Source organism: Oncorhynchus keta, chromosome 27 (assembly GCF_023373465.1).
Source record: "Oncorhynchus keta strain PuntledgeMale-10-30-2019 chromosome 27, Oket_V2, whole genome shotgun sequence".
NCBI classification, from domain to species: Eukaryota; Metazoa; Chordata; class Actinopteri; order Salmoniformes; family Salmonidae; genus Oncorhynchus; species Oncorhynchus keta.
The window spans coordinates 32,230,416-32,256,915 of NC_068447.1; the positions used below are offsets into that span (position 1 = coordinate 32,230,416).

Sequence of the window (26,500 nt, forward strand, 5' to 3'; positions counted from 1 at the left end):
TATAGTGGCTAGTGATACATGTATTACATAAGGATGCAGTTGATGATATAGAGTACAGTATATACGTATGCATATGAGATGAATAATGTAGGGTAAGTAACATTATATAAGGTAGCATTGTTTAAAGTGGCTAGTGATATATTTACATAATTTCCCATCAATTCCCATTATTAAAGTGGCTGGAGTTGAGTCAGTGTCAGTGTGTTGGCAGCGGCCACTCAATGTTAGTGGTGGCTGTTTAACAGTCTGATGGCCTTGAGATAGAAGCTGTTTTTCAGTCTCTCGGTCCCAGCTTTGATGCACCTGTACTGACCTCGCCTTCTGGATGATAGCGGGGTGAACAGGCAGTGGTTCGGGTGGTTGATGTCCTTGATGATCTTTATGGCCTTCCTGTAACATCGGGTGGTGTAGGTGTCCTGGAGGGCAGGTAGTTTGCCCCGGTGATGCGTTGTGCAGACCTCACTACCCTCTGGAGAGCCTTACGGTTGAGGGCGGAGCAGTTGCCGTACCAGGCGGTGATACAGCCCGCCAGGATGCTCTCGATTGTGCATCTGTAGAAGTTTGTGAGTGCTTTTGGTGACAAGCCGAATTTATTCAGCCTCCTGAGGTTGAAGAGGCGCTGCTGCGCCTTCTTCACGATGCTGTCTGTGTGAGTGGACCAATTCAGTTTGTCTGTGATCCTTCCTGTTTGGGGCCCTGTCCGGGGGTGTACTCGGATGGGGCCACAGTGTCTCCTGACCCCACCTGTCTCAGCCTCCAGTATTTATGCTGCAGTAGTTTATGTGTCGGGGGGCTAGGGTCAGTTTGTTATATCTGGAGTACTTCTCCTGTCCTATTCGGTGTCCTGTGTGAATCTAAGTGTGCGTTCTCTAATTCTCTCCTTCTCTCTTTCTTTCTCTCTCTCGGAGGACCTGAGCCCTAGGACCATGCCCCAGGACTACCTGACATGATGACTCCTTGCTGTCCCCAGTCCACCTGGCCATGCTGCTGCTCCAGTTTCAACTGTTCTGCCTTACTATTATTCAACCATGCTGGTCATTTATGAACATTTGAACATCTTGGTCATGTTCTATTATAATCTCTACCCGGCACAGCCAGAAGAGGACTGGCCACCCCACATATGCTCTCTCTAATTCTCTCTTTCTTTCTCTCTCTCAGAGGACCTGAGCCCTAGGACCGTGCCCCAGGACTACCTGACATGATGGCTCCTTGCTGTCCCCAGTCCACCTGACTGTGCTGCTGCTCCAGTTTCAACTGTTCTGCCTTATTATTATTCGACCATGCTGGTCATTTCTGAACATTTGAACATCTTGGTCATGTTCTATTATAATCTCTACCCGGCACAGCCAGAAGAGGACTGGCCACCCCACATAGCCCGGTTCCTCTCTAGGTTTCTTCCTAGGTTTTGGCCTTTCTAGGGAGTTTTTCCTAGCCACCGTGCTTTTACACCTGCATTGTTTGCTGTTTGGGGTTTTAGGCTGGGTTTCTGTACAGCACTTTGAGATATCAGCTGATGTACGAAGGGCTATATAAATACATTTGATTTGATTTGATTTGATGTGTATGCCGAGGAACTTAAAACTTACTACCCTCTCCACTACTGTTCCATCGATGTGGATAGGGGGGTGTTCCCTCTGCTGTTTCCTGAAGTCCACAATCATCTCCTTAGTTTTGTTGACGTTGAGTGTGAGTTTATTTTCCTGACACCACACTCCGAGGGCCCTCACCTCCTCCCTGTAGGCCGTCTCGTCGTTGTTGGTAATCAAGCCTACCATGGTTGTGTCGTCCGCAAACTTGATGATTGAGTTGGAGGCGTGCGTGGCCACGCAGTCGTGGGTGAACAGGGAGTACAGGAGAGGGCTCAGAACGCAGAATGCACCCTTGTGGGGCCCCAGTGTTGAGGATGAGAGGGGAGGAGATGCTGTTACCTACCCTCACCACCTGGGGGCGGCCCGTCAGGAAGTCCAGTACCCAGTTGCACAGGGTGGGGTCGAGACCCAGGGTCTCGAGCTTGATGACGAGCTTGGAGGGTACTATGGTGTTGAATGCCGAGCTGTAGTCGATGAACAGCATTCTCACATAGGTATTCCTCTTGTCCAGATGGGTTAGGGCAGTGTGCAGTGTGGTTGAGTGTGGTTGAGATTGCATCGTCTGTGGACCTATTTGGGCGGTAAGCAAATTGGAGTGGGTCTAGGGTGATATGGTCCTTGACTAGTCTCTCAAACACACACACAGATATATACAAACACACACACACACACACACACACACACACACACACACAGATATATACACACACACACCACACACACACACACACACACACACACACACACACACACACACACACACACACACACACACACACACACACAAACACACACAGATATACACACACACACACACACACACACACACACAGATATACACACACACACACACACACACACACACACACACACACACACACACACACACACACACACACACACACACACACACACACACACACACACACACACACACACACATACACACATATATACACACACACACAGATATACACACACACACACACACACACACACACACACACACACACACACACACACACACACACACACACACACACATACACACTCACACACACACACACACACACACACACACACACACACACACACACACACACACACACACACACACACACACACACACACACACACACACACACACACACACACACACACACACACACAAGTAATAATTTAGTTGGACGGTATATACCATGTGTATCCTCTACATACCACTAATAAAACTGGAACTTGAAATTATGTGAAGCCACACTCCCATTTTCTGAAGAATTGCATTATGGGGCCTAAAATAGTGTCCACTGCTTGTATACTTCCAATTCGTGAACTTTTGGCATACTAACTATATCCATACTGTGACAAATAAGCATGTTACATACTCAATTTACGTCACAAATACTACAGTTATTGTAGCTAACATGAGTATTGGAACACAGCTTAGGTGTAAAACTCCATTCCACAGCTTAGATTCTATCCATCTCTTTAGCTGGCGGCTGTTTCTGAGAGAATAGCCATCACTCAGCTCTCCTCCTTGAGAGGGAGAGAGAGGGGGAGAGACGGAGCGAGGGAGCGAGAGGAAGAAAAGAAGGGGGAGGGAGCGAGGAGAGAAAAGACAGAAGCTCCCCAAAGGCATGAGGCCCATTGACTCCTTTAACAGGAGGAGGTGGAGGCTTTAAAAGAGGAGATAGAGAGAGTAGGAGAAAAAGAGAAATATCTTCAAACCAATTAATTTCCCCACCTCTACTCATCACTCTTTCCCCGTGTGTGTGTGTGTGTGTGTGTGTGTGTGTGTGTGTGTGTGTGTGTGTGTGTGTGTGTGTGTGTGTGTGTGTGTGTGTGTGTGTGTGTGTGTTTGTGTGTGTGTGTGTGTGCAGGTGCGGGTGAGAGGGAGCTGTGTGCAAAGCAGTTTGGAGCTGGCACTGAATCCCAGACTCATTCAGAACCCTGTCTGTCTGTCACTGCTGCCTGTTCAGATGCTAAAACCAGTCAAATGTGATCTGCTTCTATATACAGCAGATACAGGACAACACACACACCAGCCTGTCTCTGGGGACAGTGAGAGTTCATATTGGTCTTTATTTTTGCCACTGTCAAGGCTGGGACAAAATGAGATGGTTGAACTAGGCCCTATGGGGTGAGAGCTCATCTGACTCACCCCAGGAATGAGGCCATGACCAGGGAACAGCCTGAGGACAGTAGACCATGACCAGGGAACAACCTGAGGACAGTAGACCATGACCAGGGAACAGCCTGAGGACAGTAGACCATGACCAGGGAACAGCCTGAGGACAGTAGACCATGACCAGGGAACAGCCTGAGGACAGTAGACCATGACCAGGGAACAACCTGAGGACAGTAGGCAATGACCAGGGAACAACCTGAGGACAGTAAGCCATGACCAGGGAACAACCTGAGGACAGTAGGCCATGGCCAGGGAACAACCTGAGGACAGTAGACCATGGCCAGGGAACAACCTGAGGACAGTAGACCATGGCCAGGGAACAGCCTGAGGACAGTAGACCAGGGAACAACCTGAGGACAGTAGACCATGGCCAGGGAACAACCTGAGGACAGTAAGCCATGGCCAGGGAACAACCTGAGGACAGTAGACCATGGCCAGGGAACAGCCTGAGGACAGTAGGCCATGGCCAGGGAACAGCCTGAGGACAGTAGACCAGGGAACAGCCCGACGACAGTAGACCATGACCAGGGAACAGCCTGAGGACAGTAGACAAGGGAACAGCCTGAGGACAGTAGGCCAGGGAACAGCCTGAGGACAGTAGGCCATGGCCAGGGTACAGCCTGAGGACAGTAGACCAGGGAACAGCCTGAGGACAGTAGGCCATGGCCAGGGAACAGCCTGAGGACAGTAGACAAGGGAACAGCCTGAGGACAGTAGGCCATGACCAGGGAACAGCCTGAGGACAGTAGGCCAGGGACCAGCCTGAGGACAGTAGGCCATGGCCAGGGAACAGCCTGAGGACAGTAGACAAGGGAACAGCCTGAGGACAGTAGACAAAGGAACAGTCTGAAGACAGTAGACAAGGGAACAGCCTGAGGACAGTAGACAAGGGAACAGGCTGAAGACAGTAGACAAGGGAACAGCCTGAGGACAGTAGGCCATGGCCAGGGAACAGCCTGAGGACAGTAGACAAGGGAACAGCCTGAGGACAGTAGGCCATGACCAGGGAACAGCCTGAGGACAGTAGACAAGGGAACAGCCTGAAGACAGTAGGCCATGGCCAGCCTGAGGACAGTAGGCCATGGTCAGGGAACAGCCTGAGGACAGTAGTCCATGGTCAGGGAACAGCCTGAGGACAGTAGGCCAGGGAACAGCCTGAGGACAGTAGACCAGGGAACAGCCTGAGGACAGTAGACCAGGGAACAGCCCCTGAGGACAGTAGGACATGGAACAGCCTGAGGGCAGTAGGACATGGTCAGGGAACAGCCTGAGGACAGTAGGCCAGGGATCAGCCTGAGGACAGTAGGCCATGGTCAGGGAACAGCCTGAGGACAGTAGGCCAGGGATCAGCCTGAGGACAGTAGGACATGGTCAGGGAACAGCCTGAGGACAGTAGGCCAGGGAACAGCCTGAGGACAGTAGACCAGGGAACAGCCCCTGAGGACAGTAGGCAATGGCCAGGGAACAGCCTGAGGACAGTAGGCCAGGGATCAGCCCGAGGACAGTAGGCCATGGCCAGGGAACAGCCTGAGGACAGTAGACCAGGGAACAGCCCGAGGACAGTAGGCCATGGCCAGGGAACAGCCTGAGGACAGTAGACCAGGGAACAGCCCGAGGACAGTAGGCCATGGCCAGGGAACAGCCTGAGGACAGTAGGCCATGGCCAGGGACCAGCCTGAGGACAGTAGACCAGGGAACAGCCTGTGGACAGTAGACCAGGAAACAGCCCGAGGACAGTAGACCAGGGAACAGCCTGAGGACAGTGGACCAGGGAACAGCCCAAGGACAGTAGGCCATGGCCAGGGAACAGCCTGAGGACAATAGACCAGGAAACAGCCCGAGGACAGTAGACCAGGGAACAGCCTGAGGACAGTAGACCAGGGAACAGCCCAAGGACAGTAGGCCATGGCCAGGGAACAGCCTGAGGACAGTAGACCAGGAAACAGCCCGAGGACAGTAGGGAAACAGCCCGAGGACAGTAGGCCATGGCCAGGGAACAGCCTGAGGACAGTAGACCATGGCCAGGGACCAGCCTGAGGACAGTAGGCCATGGCCAGGGACCAGCCTGAGGACAGTAGACCATGGCCAGGGACCAGCCTGAGGACAGTAGGCCAGGGATCAGCCTGAGGACAGTAGGCCAGGTACCAGCCTGAGGACAGTAGACCATGGCCAGGGACCAGCCTGAGGACAGTAGGCCAGGGATCAGCCTGAGGACAGTAGACCATGGCCAGGGACCAGCCTGAGGACAGTAGGCCAGGGACCAGCCTGAGGACAGTAGACCATGGCCAGGGACCAGCCTGAGGACAGTAGGCCAGGGATCAGCCTGAGGACAGTAGACCAGGGAACAGCCCGAGGACAGTAGGCCATGGCCAGGGACCAGCCTGAGGACAGTAGGCCAGGGATCAGCCTGAGGACAGTAGGCCAGGGACCAGCCTGAGGACAGTAGACCATGGCCAGGGACCAGCCTGAGGACAGTAGGCCAGGGATCAGCCTGAGGACAGTAGACCATGGCCAGGGAACAGCCTGAGGACAGTAGACCAGGAAACAGCCCGAGGACAGTAGGCCATGGCCAGGGACCAGCCTGAGGACGGTAGACCAGGGAACAGCCTGAGGACAGTAGACCATGGCCAGGGAACAGCCTGAGGACAGTATATCCATGGCCAGGGAACAGCCTGAGGACAGTAGGCCAGGGATCAGCCTGAGGACAGTAGACCAGGGAACAGCCCGAGGACAGTTGGCCATGGCCAGGGACCAGCCTGAGGACAGTAGACCAGGGAACAGCCTGAGGACAGTAGACCAGGGAACAGCCTGAGGACAGTAGACCAGGAAACAGCCCGAGGACAGTAGGCCATGGCCAGGGACCAGCCTGAGGACAGTAGACCAGGGAACAGCCTGAGGACAGTAGACCATGGCCAGGGAACAGCCTGAGGACAGTAGACCAGGGATCAGCCTGAGGACAGTAGGCCATGGTCAGGGAACAGCCTGAGGACAGTAGGCCAGGGATCAGCCTGAGGACAGTAGGACATGGTCAGGGAACAGCCTGAGGACAGTAGGCCAGGGAACAGCCTGAGGACAGTAGACCAGGGAACAGCCCCTGAGGACAGTAGGCAATGGCCAGGGAACAGCCTGAGGACAGTAGGCCAGGGATCAGCCCGAGGACAGTAGACCAGGAAACAGCCCGAGGACAGTAGGCCATGGCCAGGGAACAGCCTGAGGACAGTAGACCAGGGAACAGCCCGAGGACAGTAGGCCATGGCCAGGGAACAGCCTGAGGACAGTAGACCAGGGAACAGCCCGAGGACAGTAGGCCATGGCCAGGGAACAGCCTGAGGACAGTAGGCCATGGCCAGGGACCAGCCTGAGGACAGTAGACCAGGGAACAGCCTGAGGACAGTGGACCAGGGAACAGCCCAAGGACAGTAGGCCATGGCCAGGGAACAGCCTGAGGACAATAGACCAGGAAACAGCCCGAGGACAGTAGACCAGGGAACAGCCTGAGGACAGTAGACCAGGGAACAGCCCAAGGACAGTAGGCCATGGCCAGGGAACAGCCTGAGGACAGTAGACCAGGAAACAGCCCGAGGACAGTAGGCCATGGCCAGGGAACAGCCTGAGGACAGTAGACCATGGCCAGGGACCAGCCTGAGGACAGTAGGCCATGGCCAGGGACCAGCCTGAGGACAGTAGACCATGGCCAGGGACCAGCCTGAGGACAGTAGGCCAGGGATCAGCCTGAGGACAGTAGGCCAGGTACCAGCCTGAGGACAGTAGACCATGGCCAGGGACCAGCCTGAGGACAGTAGGCCAGGGATCAGCCTGAGGACAGTAGACCATGGCCAGGGACCAGCCTGAGGACAGTAGGCCAGGGACCAGCCTGAGGACAGTAGACCATGGCCAGGGACCAGCCTGAGGACAGTAGGCCAGGGATCAGCCTGAGGACAGTAGACCAGGGAACAGCCCGAGGACAGTAGGCCATGGCCAGGGACCAGCCTGAGGACAGTAGGCCAGGGATCAGCCTGAGGACAGTAGGCCAGGGACCAGCCTGAGGACAGTAGACCATGGCCAGGGAACACAGCCTGAGGACAGTAGGCCAGGGATCAGCCTGAGGACAGTAGACCATGGCCAGGGAACAGCCTGAGGACAGTAGACCAGGAAACAGCCCGAGGACAGTAGGCCATGGCCAGGGACCAGCCTGAGGACGGTAGACCAGGGAACAGCCTGAGGACAGTAGACCATGGCCAGGGAACAGCCTGAGGACAGTAGACCATGGCCAGGGAACAGCCTGAGGACAGTAGGCCAGGGATCAGCCTGAGGACAGCAGACCAGGGAACAGCCCGAGGACAGTTGGCCATGGCCAGGGACCAGCCTGAGGACAGTAGACCAGGGAACAGCCTGAGGACAGTAGACCAGGGAACAGCCTGAGGACAGTAGACCAGGAAACAGCCCGAGGACAGTAGGCCATGGCCAGGGACCAGCCTGAGGACAGTAGACCAGGGAACAGCCTGAGGACAGTAGACCATGGCCAGGGAACAGCCTGAGGACAGTAGACCATGGCCAGGGAACAGCCTGAGGACAGTAGGCCATGGCCAGGGAACATGGAGATCCCTACTTCCATTTATCACTCTAACATGCATGGACATGTGGATGACATAGGTAACGTACCAGTGGGCCATCCATGCTCATCTATAATACACAGCCTTGAGTTAATAAATCATAGGATCAGCTGCAATGGAAGTCACCCATAATGGTAATCATATTCATAATATTATGACCCCCCCAAAAAATCTCCAATGCGACCAATGAGATTTCTTCTAGCACCACTGTAGCAGATGTAGTGAGGGAATGTGAGTGTACAGTATGTACACTGCTGGGAGTTGGGGGAGGTGTAGAGGACAAGGTGGGGTCCTCTGGGACAGGGGCTGGCTGCAGTATGAAAGGAAGGGAGAGGGGGGACTATATACAGTAAATAAGTGGAGTCAGCGTGCTGATGGTCCTCTGCTCCAGCAGAGCTACTAGGCTCAGAGGTCTCCTCCCTCTCCCAGGCTCCTGCTAAACCACACTGGGCATAACTACTGCTGCTACCCAGGGAAAGACACGACCTAATCCCCACAGCAGAGATGCAACGCAAGTGCAGTGACATCACCATGTGGTAAATTCCTTGCTCTCTATCTGGAGAGCTACCGCCCTGTATGTTTAAACTCCGAGCCTAATCTACAGCACCTGATTGTAATAATCAGAGCCAGGTTAGTTACAACTGGGGTTGGACAGAAAACCTGCAGGACTGTCGCTCTCCTAGAACACGGTTGGAGAGCCCTGTTCTAGACCAATAAGAAAGAGAGTTCCAAACCTCTCTGCCAATAACAGCGAATTTTCAGTTTTTACCACCCCACTCAGACCACTCCCAGATAATCCTGTCAAAATGATTACTTGAGAAATTACACCTTCCTAAAAAGCTATTTTTGTTTCTCTTTGACAATCACAGTAAGGTACTCAATTGTTACCCAGAAATTATATGATTTTGAAATAAAAATGTCTACATTGGACCTTTAAGGGTGTTGGGCCACAAGACGCCAGAACAGCTTCAATGCACCTTGGCATAGTGTCTGGAACCAGTGTACCAGAGTCTGGAACTCTATTGGAGGGATGCTACACCATTCTTCCACCAGAACAACTTCAATGCACCTTGGCATAGTGTCTGGAACCAGTGTACCAGAGTCTGGAACTCTATTGGAGGGATGCTACACCATTCTTCCACCAGAACAACTTCAATGCACCTTGGCATAGTGTCTGGAACCAGTGTACCAGAGTCTGGAACTCTATTGGAGGGATGCTACACCATTCTTCCACCAGAACAACTTCAATGCACCTTGGCATAGTGTCTGGAACCAGTGTACCAGAGTCTGGAAATCTGTTGGAGGGATGCTACACCATTCTTCCACCAGAACAACTTCAATGCACCTTGGTAGTGTCTGGAACCAGTGTACCAGAGTTTGGAAATCTATTGGAGGGATGCTACACCATTCTTCCACCAGAACAGCTTCAATGCACCTTGGCATAGTGTCTGGAACCAGTGTACCAGAGTCTGGAAATCTGTTGGAGGGATGCTACACCATTCTTCCACCAGAACAACTTCAATGCACCTTGGTAGTGTCTGGAACCAGTGTACCAGAGTTTGGAAATCTATTGGAGGGATGCTACACCATTCTTCCACCAGAACAACTTCAATGCACCTTGGTAGTGTCTGGAACCAGTGTACCAGAGTTTGGAAATCTGTTGGAGGGATGCTACACCATTCTTCCACCAGAACAGCTTCAATGCACCTTGGCATAGTGTCTGGAACCAGTGTACCAGAGTCTGGAAATCTATTGGAGGGATGCTACACCATTCTTCCACCAGAACAACTTCAATGCACCTTGGCATAGTGTCTGGAACCAGTGTACCAGAGTCTGGAAATCTATTGGAGGGATGCTACACCATTCTTCCACCAGAACAACTTCAATGCACCTTGGCATAGTGTCTGGAACCAGTGTACCAGAGTCTGGAAATCTGTTGGAGGGATGCTACACCATTCTTCCACCAGAACAACTTCAATGCACCTTGGCATAGTGTCTGGAACCAGTGTACCAGAGTCTGGAAATCTGTTGGAGGGATGCTACACCATTCTTCCACCAGAACAACTTCAATGCACCTTGGCATAGTGTCTGGAACCAGTGTACCAGTGTCTGGAAATCTATTGGAGGGATGCTACACCATTCTTCCACCAGAACAACTTCAATGCACCTTGGCATAGTGTCTGGAACCAGTGTACCAGAGTTTGGAAATCTATTGGAGGGATGCTACACCATTCTTCCACCAGAACAGCTTCAATGCACCTTGGCATAGTGTCTGGAACCAGTGTACCAGAGTCTGGAAATCTGTTGGAGGGATGCTACACCATTCTTCCACCAGAACAGCTTCAATGCACCTTGGCATAGTGTCTGGAACCAGTGTACCAGAGTCTGGAACTCTATTGGAGGGATGCTACACCATTCTTCCACCAGAACAGCTTCAATGCACCTTGGCATAGTGTCTGGAACCAGTGTACCAGAGTCTGGAAATCTGTTGGAGGGATGCTACACCATTCTTCCACCAGAACAACTTCAATGCACCTTGGCATAGTGTCTGGAACCAGTGTACCAGAGTCTGGAACTCTATTGGAGGGATGCTACACCATTCTTCCACCAGAACAGCTTCAATGCACCTTGGCATAGTGTCTGGAACCAGTGTACCAGAGTCTGGAAATCTATTGGAGGGATGCTACACCATTCTTCCACCAGAACAGCTTCAATGCACCTTGGCATAGTGTCTGGAACCAGTGTACCAGAGTCTGGAACTCTATTGGAGGGATGCTACACCATTCTTCCACCAGAACAGCTTCAATGCACCTTGGCATAGTGTCTGGAACCAGTGTACCAGAGTCTGGAACTCTATTGGAGGGATGCTACACCATTCTTCCACCAGAACAGCTTCAATGCACCTTGGCATAGTGTCTGGAACCAGTGTACCAGAGTCTGGAACTCTATTGGAGGGATGCTACACCATTCTTCCACCAGAACAGCTTCAATGCAGTCTTGAACTCATGGAGTGTCAGAACCAGTGTACCAGAGTCTGGAACTCTGTTGGAGGGATGCTACACCATTCTTCCACCAGAAATTCCATCATTTGGTGTTTTGTGAGACACACACACACACACACACACACACACACACACACACACACACACACACACACACACACACACACACACACACACACACACACACACACACACACACACACACACACACACACACACCCTTAAAACCCCTATGCTCCTTTGAGACCCCTCTTTCAAAGTCACTGAGATCTCTTCTTCTAGCCTTGGTAGGCAAAATAATGGGCAACTGGGCATGTTTATACATGACCCCAAGCATGATGGGATGTTAACTGCTTAATTAACTCAGGAACCACACCTGTGTGGAAGCACCTACTTTCAATGTACTTTGTATCCCTCATTCACTCAGTTAAATGTATGTATATTTGGTTGAGCAAAAGTGTTGAATGTTGGATACTATTAAGGAGGTTGTAAAAGAGCCATCCCATGTATTGGGTGTGTTGAGTGCTGGCTACAGCCCTTGCTGTGGTAAAGAGTGGTGACCAGAGAGAGGTTTCATGTTCAACATCTCTGCTTGAACTTGGCGATGTAGTGAACTCAGCCATTTCCTCCTATTTACAGCCCATCTTTCCTTTAAAGATTCAGGCACATGGATGTCGATTATCTCTAATCGCTGAGAAATTGCGGAGTCAAATCAAATTAAATCAAAGTTTATTTGTCACGTGCACTGAATACAACAGGTGTAGAGACCTTCCAGTGAAATGCTTACAAACAGGCTCTAACCAATAGTGCAAAAAAGGTATTAGGTGAACAGGTAGGTAAAGAAATAAAACAACAGTATAAAGACAGGCTATATAGAGTAGTGAGGCTATAAACGTAGTGAGGCTACTTACAGACACCGGTTAGTCGGACTGATTGAGGTAGTATGTACATGTAGATATGGTTAAAGTGACTATGCATATATGATGAACAGAGAGTAGCAGTAGCGTAAAAGAGGGGTTGGCGGGTGGTGGGTGGGACACAATGCAGATCGCCCGGTTAGCCAATGTGTGGGAGCACTGGTTGGTCAGCCCAATTGAGGTAGTATGTACATGAATGTATATATGATAAACAGAGAGTAGCAGAGGGGTTGAGGGAGGGTGGGGGGACACAATGCAATTAGTCCGGGTAGCCATTTGATTACCTGTTTTGATCACTGTTCAGCCTTTTTGTCCTAGACTTGGCATTCCGGTACAGCTTGCCATGTGGTAGTAGAGGGAACAGTCTATGACTGAGGTGGCTGGGGTCTTTGACAATTTTTAGGGCCTTCCTCTGACACCGCCTGGTGTAGAGGTCCTAGATAGCAGGCAGCTTAGCCCCAGTGATGTACTGGGCCATACACACTACCGTCTGTAGTGCCTTGCAGTCAGAGGCCGAGCAATTGCCGTACCAGGCAGTGATGCGACTCGTCAGTATGCTCTCGATGTTGCAGCTGTACAACCTTTTGAGGATCTGAGGACCCATGCCAAATCTTTTCAGTCTCCTGAGGGGGAATAGGCTTTGTCGTGCCCTCTTCACAACTGTCTTGGAGTGTTTGGACCATTCTAGTTTGTTGTTGATGTGGACACCAAGGAACTTGAAGCTCTCAACCTGCTCCACTACAGCCCAGTCGATGAGAATTGGGGTGTGCTAGGTCCTCCTTTTCTTGTAGTCCACAATCATCTCCTTAGTCTTGGTTACGTTGTGGGATATATTGTTATTCTGGCACCACCCGGACAGATCTCTGACCTCCTCCCTATAGGCTGTTACGTTGTTGTTGGTGATCAGGCCTACCACTGTTGTATCGTCTGCAAACTTAACGATGGTGTTGGAGTCGTGCCTGGCCATGCAGTCATGGGTGAACAGGGAGTACAGGAGGGGACTGAGCACGCACCCCTGTGGAGCTCCAGTGTTGAGGATCAGCGTGGCAGATGTGTTGTTACCTACCCTCACCACCTGGGGGCGGCCCATCAGGAAGTCCAGGATCCAGTTGCAGTGGGAGGTGTTTAGTCCCAGGATCCTTAGCTTAGTGATGAGCTTTGAGGGCACTATGGTGTTGAACGCTGAGCTGTAGTCAATGAGTAGCATTCTCACATAAGTGTTCCTTTTGTCCAGGTGGGAAAGGGCAGTGTAGAGTGCAATAGAGAATGCATCATCTGTGGATCTGTTTGGGCAGTATGCAAATTGGAGTGGGTCTAGGGTTTCTGGGATAATGGTGTTGATGTGAGCCATTACCAACCTTTCAAAGCACTTCATGGCTACGGACGTGAATGCTACAGGTCTGGTGTCATTTAGGCAGGTTGCCTTTGTGTTCTTGGGCACATGGACTATGGTGGTCTGCTTGAAGCATGTTGGTATTACAGACTCAATCAGGGACATGTTGAAAATGTCAGCGAAGACACCTGCCAGTTGGTCAGCACATGTCAGTACACCTGCCAGTTGGTAATGCGTCTGTCTCCGCAGTCTTGTGTATGTTGACCTGTTTAAAGGTCTTACTCATGTCGGCTACGGAGAGCGTGATCACACAGTCGTCCGGGAACAGCTGATGCTCTCATGCATGCCTCAGTGTTGCTTGCCTTGAAGCGAGCATAGAAGTGATTTAGCTCATCTGGTAGGCTCGTGTCACTGGGCAGCTCATGGTAGTCTGCAATAGTTTGCAAGCCCTGCCACATAAGACGAGCGTCGGAGCTGGTGTAGTATGATTCAATCTTACCCCTGTATTGACACTTTTCCTGTTTGATGGTTCGTCGCAGGGCATAGCAGGATTTCTTGTAAGCTTCTGGGTTAGAGTCCCGCACCTTGAAAGCGGCAGCTCTACCCTTTAGCTCAGTGCGAATGTTGCCTGTAATCCATGGCTTCTGGTTGGGGTATGTACGTACAGTCACTGTGGGGACGACGTCCTCGATGCACATATTGCACATATTGATGCACATATTCCTGTTTGGCCCTGTCCGGGGGTGTCATCGGATGGGGCCACTGTTTCCTGACCCCTCCTGTCTCAGCCTCCAGTATTCATGCTGCAGTAGTTTATGTGTTGGGGGGGCTAGGGTCAGTTTGTTATATCTGGAGTACTTCTCCTGTCCTATCCGGTGTTCTGTGTGAATTTAAGTATGCTCTCTCTAATTCTCTCGTTCTTTCTTTCTCTCTCTCGGAGGACCTGAGCCCTAGGACCATGCCTCAGGACTACCTGACATAATGACTCCTTGCTGTCCCCAGTCCACCTCCAGTTTCAACTGTTCTGCCTGTGATTATTATTATTTGACCATACTGAATATTTGAACATCTTGGCCATGTTCTGTTATAATCTCTACCCGGCACAGCCAGAAGAGGACTGGCCACCCCACATAGCCTGGTTCCTCTCTAGGTTTCTTCCTAGGTTTTGGCCTTTCTAGAGTTTTTCCTAGCTACCGTGCTGCTACACCGTGCTTCTACACCTGCATTGCTTGCTGTTTGGGGTTTGAGGCTGGGTTTCTGCACAGCACTTTGAGATATCAGCTGATGTACGAAATTGATTTGATTTGATAAAGCCAGTGACTGATGTGGTGTACTCCTCAATGCCATCAAAAGAATACCGGAACATGTTCCAGTCTGTACTAGCAAAAAAGTCCTGTAGTTTAGTATCTGCTTCATCTGACCATTTTTTTATAGACCGAGTCACTGGTGCTTCCTGCTATAATTTTAGCTTGTAAGCAGGAATCAGGAGGACAGAGTTGTGGTTGGATTTACCAAATGGAGGGAGAGCTTAGTACGCGTCTCTGTGTGTGGAGTACAGGTGATATAGAATTTTTTTCCCTCTGGTTGCACATGTAACATGTTGATAGAGATTTGGTAGAACTGATTTAAGTTTCCCTGCATTAAAGTCTCCGGCCACTAGGAGCGCCACCTCTGGGTGAGTGGTTTCCTGTCTGCTTAATTCCTTATACAGTTGACTGACTGCGGTCTTCGTGCCAGCATCTTTCTGTGGTGGTAAATATACAGCGACGAAAAGTATAGCTGAAAACTCTCTAGGCAAGTAGTGTGGCCTGCAATTTATCACAATATACTCTACTTCAGGCGAGTAAAATTCCTTAGATTTCGTGCACCAGCTGTTGTTTACAAATATGCACAGACTGCCCCCCTGGTCTTACCGGAGTGTGCTGTTCTATCTTGCCGGTGCAGCGTGTATCCCGCTAGCTGAATATCCATGTCGTCATTCAGCCACGGTTCCGTGAAACATAAGATGTTACAGTTTTTGATGACCTGTTGGTAGGATATTCGTGATCGTACCTCATCTAGTTTATTGTACAGTGACTGCACGTTGGCGAGTAATATTGACGGTAACGGCAGATTTCCCACTCGCCTTCTCAGGGTCCTGACCAGGCATCCGTTTCTTTGTCCTCTGTACCTGCTTCGCTTCCTCTTGCAAATAACAGGGATTTCGGCCCTGTGGGATGTTTGGAGAATGTCCTGTGCGTCGTCCTTGTTGTAGAAAAAATCTTAGTCTAATCCGAGGTGAGTGATCGCTGTCCTGATATCCAGAAGCTCTTTGTCTAATCCAGGATGAGTGATCACTGTCCTCATATCCAGAAGCTCTTTGTCTAATCCGAGGTGAGTGATCACTGTCCTGATATCCAGAAGCTCTTTGTCTAATCCGAGGTGAGTGATCACTGTCCTGATATCCAGAAGGTCTTTGTCTAATCCGAGGTGAGTGATCACTGTCCTGATATCCAGAAGCTCTTTGTCTAATCCGAGGTGAGTGATCACTGTCCTGATATCCAGAAGCTCTTTGTCTAATCCGAGGTGAGTGATCGCTGTCCTGATATCCAGAAGCTCTTTGTCTAATCCGAGGTGAGTGATCGCTGTCCTGATATCCAGAAGCTCTTTGTCTAATCCGAGGTGAGTGATCACTGTCCTGATATCCAGAAGCTCTTTGTCTAATCCGAGGTGAGTGATCACTGTCCTGATATCCAGAAACTCTTTGTCTAATCCGAGGTGAGTGATCGCTGTCCTGATATCCAGAAGCTCTTTTCTGCCGTAAGATACGGTGGCAGAAACATTATGTACAAAATAAGTTACAAGTAACGTGAAAAAACACATAATAGCAAAAGCCATCACACCATGGTGGTTCTTACGGTGTCTGTCCTAGAGCCATCACACCATGGTGGTTCTTACGGTGTCTGTCCTAGAGCCATCACACCATGGTGGTTCTTACGGTGCCACCACACCATGGTGGTTCTTACAGTGTCTGTCCTAGAGCCATCACTCTCTCTCTCTCTCTCTCTCTCTCTCTCTCTCTCTCTCTCTCTCTCTCTCTCTCTCTCTCTCTCTCTCTCTCTCTCTCTCTCAGGACGTGAGCCCCAGGACCGTGCCTCATGACTACCTAGCCTGATGGCTAGTTGTAGTCCTGGTCCCCAGTTCACCTGGTCATGCTGATGATTTGGTTCTGCTGTTCTGCCTGCGGCTATGTAACCCTGACCTATTCACTAGACGTAATACCATTAACATCTTGGAGAACAATCTGGCCTTGATGGCCATGTACTCTTGTAATCTCCACCCGGTGGATTGGCCACCCCTCAGAGCCTGGTTCCTCTCTAGGTTTTCCTAGCCAACGTGCTTCTATACCTGCATTGCTTGCTGCTTGGGGTTTTAGGCTGGGTTTCTGTACAGCACTTTGTGACATCAGCTGATGAGGTGGGCCACCTGAATGTAGCCCACCTCTCAAATCATTTGATGGAAAATTGCTATTAATATTCAGTCATCACTTTGTGGATGTTGTCGGGCGGGAATACAGCTGGAGAGGGCTGCAGTTACGATGGGGGGCATTGGTAACCCGCCTGTTTGTCCCATAACTAAGGCATTATCAGAAATAGACTGGGACTGAGGAGAGGGTGGGTGGGACTGAGGGGAGGGTGGGTGGGACTGAAGGGAGGGGAAGGAGGCCATGGGGTGTTAAATAGCAATCCAGAGGAGAGAGAGGGGGCATTTTAAAGAAGCCGTTTCAACTTAAACCTCATAGATGAATCCTTAGCAGTAAGCCTGGTGGCCTTCTTATCTCTCATCACCCTGCTAACCATTCTGATAGAGAGAGAGGCTGAGATAGAGGGGGGGTGTCTTCCAGTAATGATGGAGGAAACCTGTTTAATGCGTGAGACGAGGACCTCCAATTTGAGCTTAGGGGAGAAACCACATGAAAGAAAAGAGAGAGCAGGGAGAAAAGGAGAAGGGTACAAATAACTGGAGTAGAGGTTCTGTTACCTGTGATGAAGAGTGCTGACTGGGGGAGGAACGTGTGTGTGGGTAGAGGGTGCTGACTGGGGGAGGAACGTGTGTGTGGGTAGAGGGTGCTGACTGGGGGAGGAACGTGTGTGTGGGTAGAGGGTGCTGACTGGGGGAGGAACGTGTGTGTGGGTAGAGAGTGATGACTGGGGGAGGAACGTGTGTGTGGGTAGAGAGTGCTGACTGGGGGAGGAACGTGTGTGTGGGTAGAGGGTGCTGACTGGGGGAGGAACGTGTGTGTGGGTAGAGAGTGATGACTGGGGGAGGAACGTGTGTGTGGGTAGAGGGTGCTGACTGGGGGAGTAACGTGTGTGTGGGTAGAGGGTGCTGATTGGGGGAGGAACGTGTGTGTGGGTAGAGAGTGCTGACTGGGGGAGGAACGTGTGTGTGGGTAGAGAGTGCTGACTGGGGGAGGAACGTGTGTGTGGGTAGAGAGTGCTGACTGGGGGAGGAACGTGTGTGTGGGTAGAGAGTGCTGACTGGGGAGGAACATGTGTGTGGGTAGAGGGTGCTGACTGGGGAGGAACGTGTGTGTGGGTAGAGGGTGCTGACTGGGGGAGGAACGTGTGTGTGGGTAGAGAGTGCTGACTGGGGAGGAACGTGTGTGTGGGTAGAGGGTGCTGACTGGGGAGGAACGTGTGTGTGGGTAGAGGGTGCTGATTGGGGGAGGAACGTGTGTGTGGGTAGAGGGTGCTGACTGGGGAGGAACGTGTGTGTGGGTAGAGGGTGCTGACTGGGGAGGAACGTGTGTGTGGGTAGAGAGTGCTGACTGGGGGAGGAACGTGTGTGTGGGTAGAGGGTGCTGACTGGGGAGGAACGTGTGTGTGGGTAGAGGGTGCTGATTGGGGGAGGAACGTGTGTGAGGGTAGAGGGTGCTGACTGGGGAGGAACGTGTGTGTGGGTAGAGGGTGCTGACTGGGGAGGAATGTGTGTGTGGGTAGAGGGTGCTGACTGGGGGAGGAACGTGTGTGTGGGTAGAGGGTGCTGATTGGGGAGGAACGTGTGTGTGGGTAGAGGGTGCTGACTGAGGGAGGAACGTGTGTGTGGGTAGAGAGTGCTGACTGGGGGAGGAACGTGTGTGTGGGTAGAGGGTGCTGACTGGGGGAGGAACGTGTGTGTGGGTAGAGGGTGCTGACTGGGGGAGGAACGTGTGTGTGGGTAGAGAGTGCTGGGCAGGGGGAGGAACGTGTGTGTGGGTAGAGGGTGCTGACTGGGGGAGGAACGTGTGTGTGGGTAGAGGGTGCTGACTGGGGAGGAACGTGTGTGAGGGTAGAGAGTGCTGGGCAGGGGGAGGAACGTGTGGGTGGGTAGAGGGTGCTGACTGGGGGAGGAACGTGTGTGAGGGTAGAGGGTGCTGGGCAGGGGGAGGAACGTGTTTGTGTGTAGAGGGTGCTGACTGGGGAGGAACGTGTGTGTGGGTAGAGGGTGCTGACTGGGGAGGAACGTGTGTGAGGGTAGAGGGTGCTGACTGGGGAGGAACATGTGTGTGGGTAGAGAGTGCTGGGTAGGGGGAGGAACGTGTGTGAGGGTAGAGGGTGCTGACTGGGGGAGGAACGTGTGTGTGGGTAGAGGGTGCTGACTGGGGGAGGAACGTGTGTGTGGGTAGAGGGTGCTGACTGGGGGAGGAACGTGTGTGTGGGTAGAGAGTGATGACTGGGGGAGGAACGTGTGTGTGGGTAGAGAGTGCTGACTGGGGAGGAACGTGTGTGTGGGTAGAGGGTGCTGACTGGGGGAGGAACGTGTGTGTGGGTAGAGAGTGATGACTGGGGAGGAACGTGTGTGTGGGTAGAGGGTGCTGACTGGGGGAGTAACGTGTGTGTGGGTAGAGGGTGCTGATTGGGGGAGGAACGTGTGTGTGGGTAGAGAGTGCTGACTGGGGGAGGAACGTGTGTGTGGGTAGAGAGTGCTGACTGGGGGAGGAACGTGTGTGTGGGTAGAGAGTGCTGACTGGGGGAGGAACGTGTGTGTGGGTAGAGAGTGCTGACTGGGGGAGGAACGTGTGTGTGGGTAGAGGGTGCTGACTGGGGGAGGAACGTGTGTGTGGGTAGAGGGTGCTGACTGGGGGAGGAACGTGTGTGTGGGTAGAGAGTGCTGACTGGGGGAGGAACGTGTGTGTGGGTAGAGGGTGCTGACTGGGGGAGGAACGTGTGTGTGGGTAGAGGGTGCTGATTGGGGGAGGAACGTGTGTGTGGGTAGAGGGTGCTGACTGGGGGAGGAACGTGTGTGTGGGTAGAGGGTGCTGATTGGGGAGGAACGTGTGTGTGGGTAGAGGGTGCTGACTGGGGGAGGAACGTGTGTGTGGGTAGAGGGTGCTGACTGGGGGAGGAACGTGTGTGTGGGTAGAGGGTGCTGACTGGGGGAGGAACGTGTGTGTGGGTAGAGGGTGCTGATTGGGGGAGGAACGTGTGTGTGGGTAGAGGGTGCTGATTGGGGGAGGAACGTGTGTGTGGGTAGAGGGTGCTGACTGGGGGAGGAACGTGTGTGTGGGTAGAGGGTGCTGACTGGGGGAGGAACGTGTGTGTGGGTAGAGGGTGCTGACTGGGGGAGGAACGTGTGTGTGGGTAGAGAGTGCTGACTGGGGGAGGAACGTGTGTGTGGGTAGAGGGTGCTGACTGGGGGAGGAACGTGTGTGTGGGTAGAGGGTGCTGACTGGGGGAGGAACGTGTGTGTGGGTAGAGAGTGCTGGGCAGGGGGAGGAACGTGTGTGTGGGTAGAGGGTGCTGACTGGGGGAGGAACGTGTGTTTGGGTAGAGGGTGCTGACTGGGGAGGAACGTGTGTGAGGGTAGAGAGTGCTGGGCAGGGGAGGAACGTGTGGGTGGGTAGAGGGTGCTGACTGGGGGAGGAACGTGTGTGAGGGTAGAGGGTGCTGGGCAGGGGGAGGAACGTGTTTGTGTGTAGAGGGTGCTGACTGGGAGGAACGTGTGTGTGGGTAGAGGGTGCTGACTGGGGAGGAACGTGTGTGAGGGTAGAGGGTGCTGACTGGGGAGGAACATGTGTGTGGGTAGAGAGTGCTGGGTAGGGGGAGGAACGTGTGTGAGGGTAGAGGGTGCTGACTGGGGGAGGAACGTGTGTGTGGGTAGAGGGTGCTGACTGGGGGAGGAACGTGTGTGTGGGTAGAGGGTGCTGACTGGGGGAGGAACGTGTGTGTGGGTAGAGAGTGATGACTGGGGGAGGAACGTGTGTGTGGGTAGAGAGTGCTGACTGGGGGAGGAACGTGTGTGTGGGTAGAGGGTGCTGACTGGGGGAGGAACGTGTGTGTGGGTAGAGAGTGATGACTGGGGGAGGAACGTGTGTGTGGGTAGAGGGTGCTGACTGGGGGAGTAACGTGTGTGTGGGTAGAGGGTGCTGATTGGGGGAGGAACGTGTGTGTGGGTAGAGAGTGCTGACTGGGGAGGAACGTGTGTGTGGGTAGAGAGTGCTGACTGGGGAGGAACGTGTGTGTGGGTAGAGAGTGCTGACTGGGGAGGAACGTGTGTGTGGGTAGAGAGTGCTGACTGGGGGAGGAACATGTGTGTGGGTAGAGGGTGCTGACTGGGGGAGGAACGTGTGTGTGGGTAGAGGGTGCTGACTGGGGGAGGAACGTGTGTGGGTAGAGAGTGCTGACTGGGGGAGGAACGTGTGTGTGGGTAGAGGGTGCTGACTGGGGGAGGAACGTGTGTGTGGGTAGAGGGTGCTGATTGGGGAGGAACGTGTGTGTGGGTAGAGGGTGCTGACTGGGGGAGGAACGTGTGTGTGGGTAGAGGGTGCTGACTGGGGAGGAACGTGTGTGTGGGTAGAGAGTGCTGACTGGGGAGGAACGTGTGTGTGGGTAGAGGGTGCTGACTGGGGGAGGAACGTGTGTGTGGGTAGAGGGTGCTGATTGGGGAGGAACGTGTGTGTGGGTAGAGGGTGCTGACTGGGGAGGAACGTGTGTGTGGGTAGAGGGTGCTGACTGGGGAGGAACGTGTGTGTGGGTAGAGGGTGCTGACTGGGGGAGGAACGTGTGTGTGGGTAGAGGGTGCTGATTGGGGAGGAACGTGTGTGTGGGTAGAGGGTGCTGACTGAGGGAGGAACGTGTGTGTGGGTAGAGAGTGCTGACTGGGGGAGGAACGTGTGTGTGGGTAGAGGGTGCTGACTGGGGGAGGAACGTGTGTGTGGGTAGAGGGTGCTGACTGGGGGAGGAACGTGTGTGTGGGTAGAGAGTGCTGGGCAGGGGAGGAACGTGTGTGTGGGTAGAGGGTGCTGACTGGGGGAGGGACGTGTGTGTGGGTAGAGGGTGCTGACTGGGGAGGAACGTGTGTGAGGGTAGAGAGTGCTGGGCAGGGGGAGGAACGTGTGGGTGGGTAGAGGGTGCTGACTGGGGGAGGAACGTGTGTGAGGGTAGAGGGTGCTGGGCAGGGGAGGAACGTGTGTGTGGGTAGAGGGTGCTGACTGGGGAGGAACGTGTGTGTGGGTAGAGGGTGCTGACTGGGGAGGAACGTGTGTGAGGGTAGAGGGTGCTGACTGGGGAGGAACATGTGTGTGGGTAGAGAGTGCTGGGTAGGGGGAGGAACGTGTGTAAGGGTAGAGGGTGCTGACTGGGGAGGAACGTGTGTGTGGGTAGAGGGTGCTGACTGGGGGAGGAACGTGTGTGTGGGTAGAGAGTGATGACTGGGGAGGAACGTGTGTGGGTAGAGAGTGCTGACTGGGGAGGAACGTGTGTGTGGGTAGAGGGTGCTGACTGGGGAGGAACGTGTGTGTGGGTAGAGAGTGATGACTGGGGAGGAACGTGTGTGTGGGTAGAGGGTGCTGACTGGGGAGTAACGTGTGTGTGGGTAGAGGGTGCTGATTGGGGGAGGAACGTGTGTGTGGGTAGAGAGTGCTGACTGGGGAGGAACGTGTGTGTGGGTAGAGAGTGCTGACTGGGGAGGAACGTGTGTGTGGGTAGAGAGTGCTGACTGGGGGAGGAACGTGTGTGTGGGTAGAGAGTGCTGACTGGGGAGGAACATGTGTGTGGGTAGAGGGTGCTGACTGGGGAGGAACGGTGTGTGTGGGTAGAGGGTGCTGACTGGGGAGGAACGTGTGTGTGGGTAGAGAGTGCTGACTGGGGGAGGAACGTGTGTGTGGGTAGAGGGTGCTGACTGGGGAGGAACGTGTGTGTGGGTAGAGGGTGCTGATTGGGGGAGGAACGTGTGTGTGGGTAGAGGGTGCTGACTGGGGGAGGAACGTGTGTGTGGGTAGAGGGTGCTGACTGGGGGAGGAACGTGTGTGTGTGGTAGAGAGTGCTGACTGGGGAGGAACGTGTGTGTGGGTAGAGGGTGCTGACTGGGGGAGGAACGTGTGTGTGGGTAGAGGGTGCTGATTGGGGGAGGAACGTGTGTGTGGGTAGAGGGTGCTGACTGGGGAGGAACGTGTGTGTGGGTAGAGGGTGCTGACTGGGGGAGGAACGTGTGTGTGGGTAGAGGGTGCTGACTGGGGAGGAACGTGTGTGTGGGTAGAGGGTGCTGATTGGGGAGGAACGTGTGTGTGGGTAGAGGGTGCTGACTGAGGGAGGAACGTGTGTGTGGGTAGAGAGTGCTGACTGGGGAGGAACGTGTGTGGGTAGAGGGTGCTGACTGGGGGAGGAACGTGTGTGTGGGTAGAGGGTGCTGACTGGGGAGGAACGTGTGTGTGGGTAGAGAGTGCTGGGCAGGGGAGGAACGTGTGTGTGGGTAGAGGGTGCTGACTGGGGAGGAACGTGTGTGTGGGTAGAGGGTGCTGACTGGGGAGGAACGTGTGTGAGGGTAGAGAGTGCTGGGCAGGGGGAGGAACGTGTGGGTGGGTAGAGGGTGCTGACTGGGGGAGGAACGTGTGTGAGGGTAGAGGGTGCTGGGCAGGGGGAGGAACGTGTGTGTGGGTAGTGGGCGCTGACTGGGGAGGAACGTGTGTGGGTAGAGGGTGCTGACTGGGGAGGAACGTGTGTGAGGGTAGAGGGTGCTGACTGGGGAGGAACATGTGTGTGGGTAGAGAGTGCTGGGTAGGGGGAGGAACGTGTGTGAGGGTAGAGGGTGCTGACTGGGGAGGAACGTGTGTGAGGGTAGAGAGTGCTGGGCAGGGGGAGGAACGTGTGTGAGGGTAGAGGGTGCTGACTGGGGAGGAACGTGTGTGAGAGTAGAGGGTGCTGGGCAGGGGGAGGACCGTGTGTGAGGGTAGAGAGTGCTGGGCAGGGGGAGGAACGTGTGTGTGGGTAGAGGGTGCTGGGCAGGGGGAGGAACGTATGTGTGGGTAGAGGGTGCTGGGCAGGGGGAGGAACGTATGTGTGGGTAGAGGGTGCTGGGCAGGGGGAGGAACGTGTGTGTGGGTAGAGGGTGCTGGGCAGGGGGAGGAACGTGTGTGAGGGTAGAGAGTGCTGACTGGGGAGGAACGTGTGTGAGGGTAGAGAGTGCTGGGCAGGGGGAGGAACGTATGTGAGGGTAGAGAGTGCTGACTGGGGAGGAACGTGTGTGAGGGTAGAGAGTGCTGGGCAGGGGGAGGAACGTGTGTGAGGGTAGAGGGTGCTGGGCAGGGGGAGGAACGTATGTGTGGGTAGAGGGTGCTGGGCAGGGGGAGGAACGTGTGTGTGGGTAGAGGGTGCTGGGCAGGGGGAGGAACGTATGTGTGGGTAGAGGGTGCTGGGCAGGGGGAGGAACGTGTGTGTGGGTAGAGGGTGCTGGGCAGGGGGAGGAACGTGTGTGTGGGTAGAGGGTGCTGACTGGGGAGGAACGTGTGTGAGGGTAGAGAGTGCTGGGCAGGGGGAGGAACGTGTGTGTGGGTAGAGAGTGCTGGGCAGGGGGAGGAACGTGTGTGTGGGTAGAGGGTGCTGACTGGGGAGGGACGTGTGTGTGGGTAGAGGGTGCTGACTGGGGAGGAACGTGTGTGAGGGTAGAGAGTGCTGGGCAGGGGGAGGAACGTGTGGGTGGGTAGAGGGTGCTGACTGGGGGAGGAACGTGTGTGAGGGTAGAGGGTGCTGGGCAGGGGGAGGAACGTGTGTGTGGGTAGAGGGTGCTGACTGGGGAGGATCGTGTGTGTGGGTAGAGGGTGCTGACTGGGGAGGAACGTGTGTGAGGGTAGAGGGTGCTGACTGGGGAGGAACATGTGTGTGGGTAGAGAGTGCTGGGTAGGGGGAGGAACGTGTGTGAGGGTAGAGGGTGCTGACTGGGGAGGAACGTGTGTGAGGGTAGAGAGTGCTGGGCAGGGGGAGGAACGTGTGTGAGGGTAGAGGGTGCTGACTGGGGAGGAACGTGTGTGAGAGTAGAGGGTGCTGGGCAGGGGGAGGACCGTGTGTGAGGGTAGAGAGTGCTGGGCAGGGGGAGGAACGTGTGTGAGGGTAGAGAGTGCTGGGCAGGGGGAGGAACGTGTGTGTGGGTAGAGGGTGCTGGGCAGGGGGAGGAACGTATGTGTGGGTAGAGGGTGCTGACTGGGGAGGAACGTGTGTGTGGGTAGAGAGTGCGGGGCAGGGGGAGGAACGTGTGTGAGGGTAGAGGGTGCTGACTGGGGAGGAATGTGTGTGAGGGTAGAGAGTGCTGGGCAGGGGGAGGAACGTGTGTGAGGGTAGAGGGTGCTGACTCGGGAGGAACGTGTGTGAGAGTAGAGGGTGCTGGGCAGGGGGAGGACCGTGTGTGAGGGTAGAGGATGCTGACTGGGGAGGAACGTGTGTGAGGGTAGAGGGTGCTGGGCAGGGGGAGGACCGTGTGTGAGGGTAGAGGGTGCTGGGCAGGGGGAGGAATGTGTGTGAGGGTAGAGGGTGCTGGGCAGAGGGAGGAACGTGTGTGAGGGTAGAGGGTGCTGGGCAGGGGGAGGAACGTGTGTGAGGGTAGAGGGTGCTGGGCAGGGGGGTGGAGCTCAGTATACTGGAAATCAAACACAACCAATCACATAGAGTGCTGGAGCGGCACAAAAACACAGAGGAAACACACACACAACCATTAGGTTTGGGTAGTGCATAAATAGGAGGGCTTGGTGCCGTGAGAGTGTATGATTGTTTAAAAACGATTTCATATTCATATTATAGCGTGTGTGAAGTTTTTACCTGTTTGTCTGTGAGGGCATAGATGTGCTGGTAGTCTGGGCTGAAGAGCAGATCTCTGTGGATGGGACTCCCCTCGCTCACCACCCCATTCTCATACAGCATGGCAGGATGGTTGATAGAATTCACCAGGATCTGAAACACACAGGACAGGACAGAGACGTCATCACACTCACAGTACACTCACAGTACACTCACAGTACACTCACAGTACACTCACAGTACACTCACAGTACACTCACAGGCAGGATAACACACAATCGCAATCAGCATTACAGTCAGAGGACAGGACACAGTCACCAAGTACAGTGCAACACAGCCCAGACTCTGGTATGTTCTCAGGAAGGTTCCGACAGGTCAGAAGTGAAATACGGCAGGTCGTCTCTGTAATGTGAGACTTTACACGGCCAAATAAAAGTGGATTGTGTGTAATGTCAGTGACAGAATGATAGAGCTCTGTGGCGCATCCCAACCACAACATAAAGGAAACCAATGGCCGCTCTAAATCTGACTGTCTATTTCTGCTCCACAACCATTCATCATTACACAACTTTACACAATGCTGCTGCTGCTGCTGCACTCTCCCCAAAATAAACAACACTCTCTCTCTATCACTGACTCTTCTCTCACACACACTCTCTCTATCACTCTGACTCTCTCTCTCACACACACTCTCTCTCTATCACTGACTCTCTCTCTCACACACACTCTCTCTATCACTCTGACTCACACACACACACACACACACACACACACACACACACACACACACACACACACACACACACACACACACACACACACACACACACACACA

General features: G+C 53.7%; 1 protein-coding gene across 1 annotated transcript in view; it reads right to left on the reverse strand.

Annotated features, from left to right (window-relative positions):
* The window catches only part of LOC118360306 (plexin-A1-like), a 370,554-nt gene that overhangs the window by 154,127 nt on the left and 189,927 nt on the right, over positions 1 to 26,500 (reverse strand). Inside the window, exon 4 of the mRNA XM_052482584.1 lies at positions 25,687 to 25,818. Coding sequence (XP_052338544.1) covers positions 25,687 to 25,818 — 132 coding nt within the window. The remainder of the gene's footprint in view (positions 1 to 25,686; positions 25,819 to 26,500) is intronic.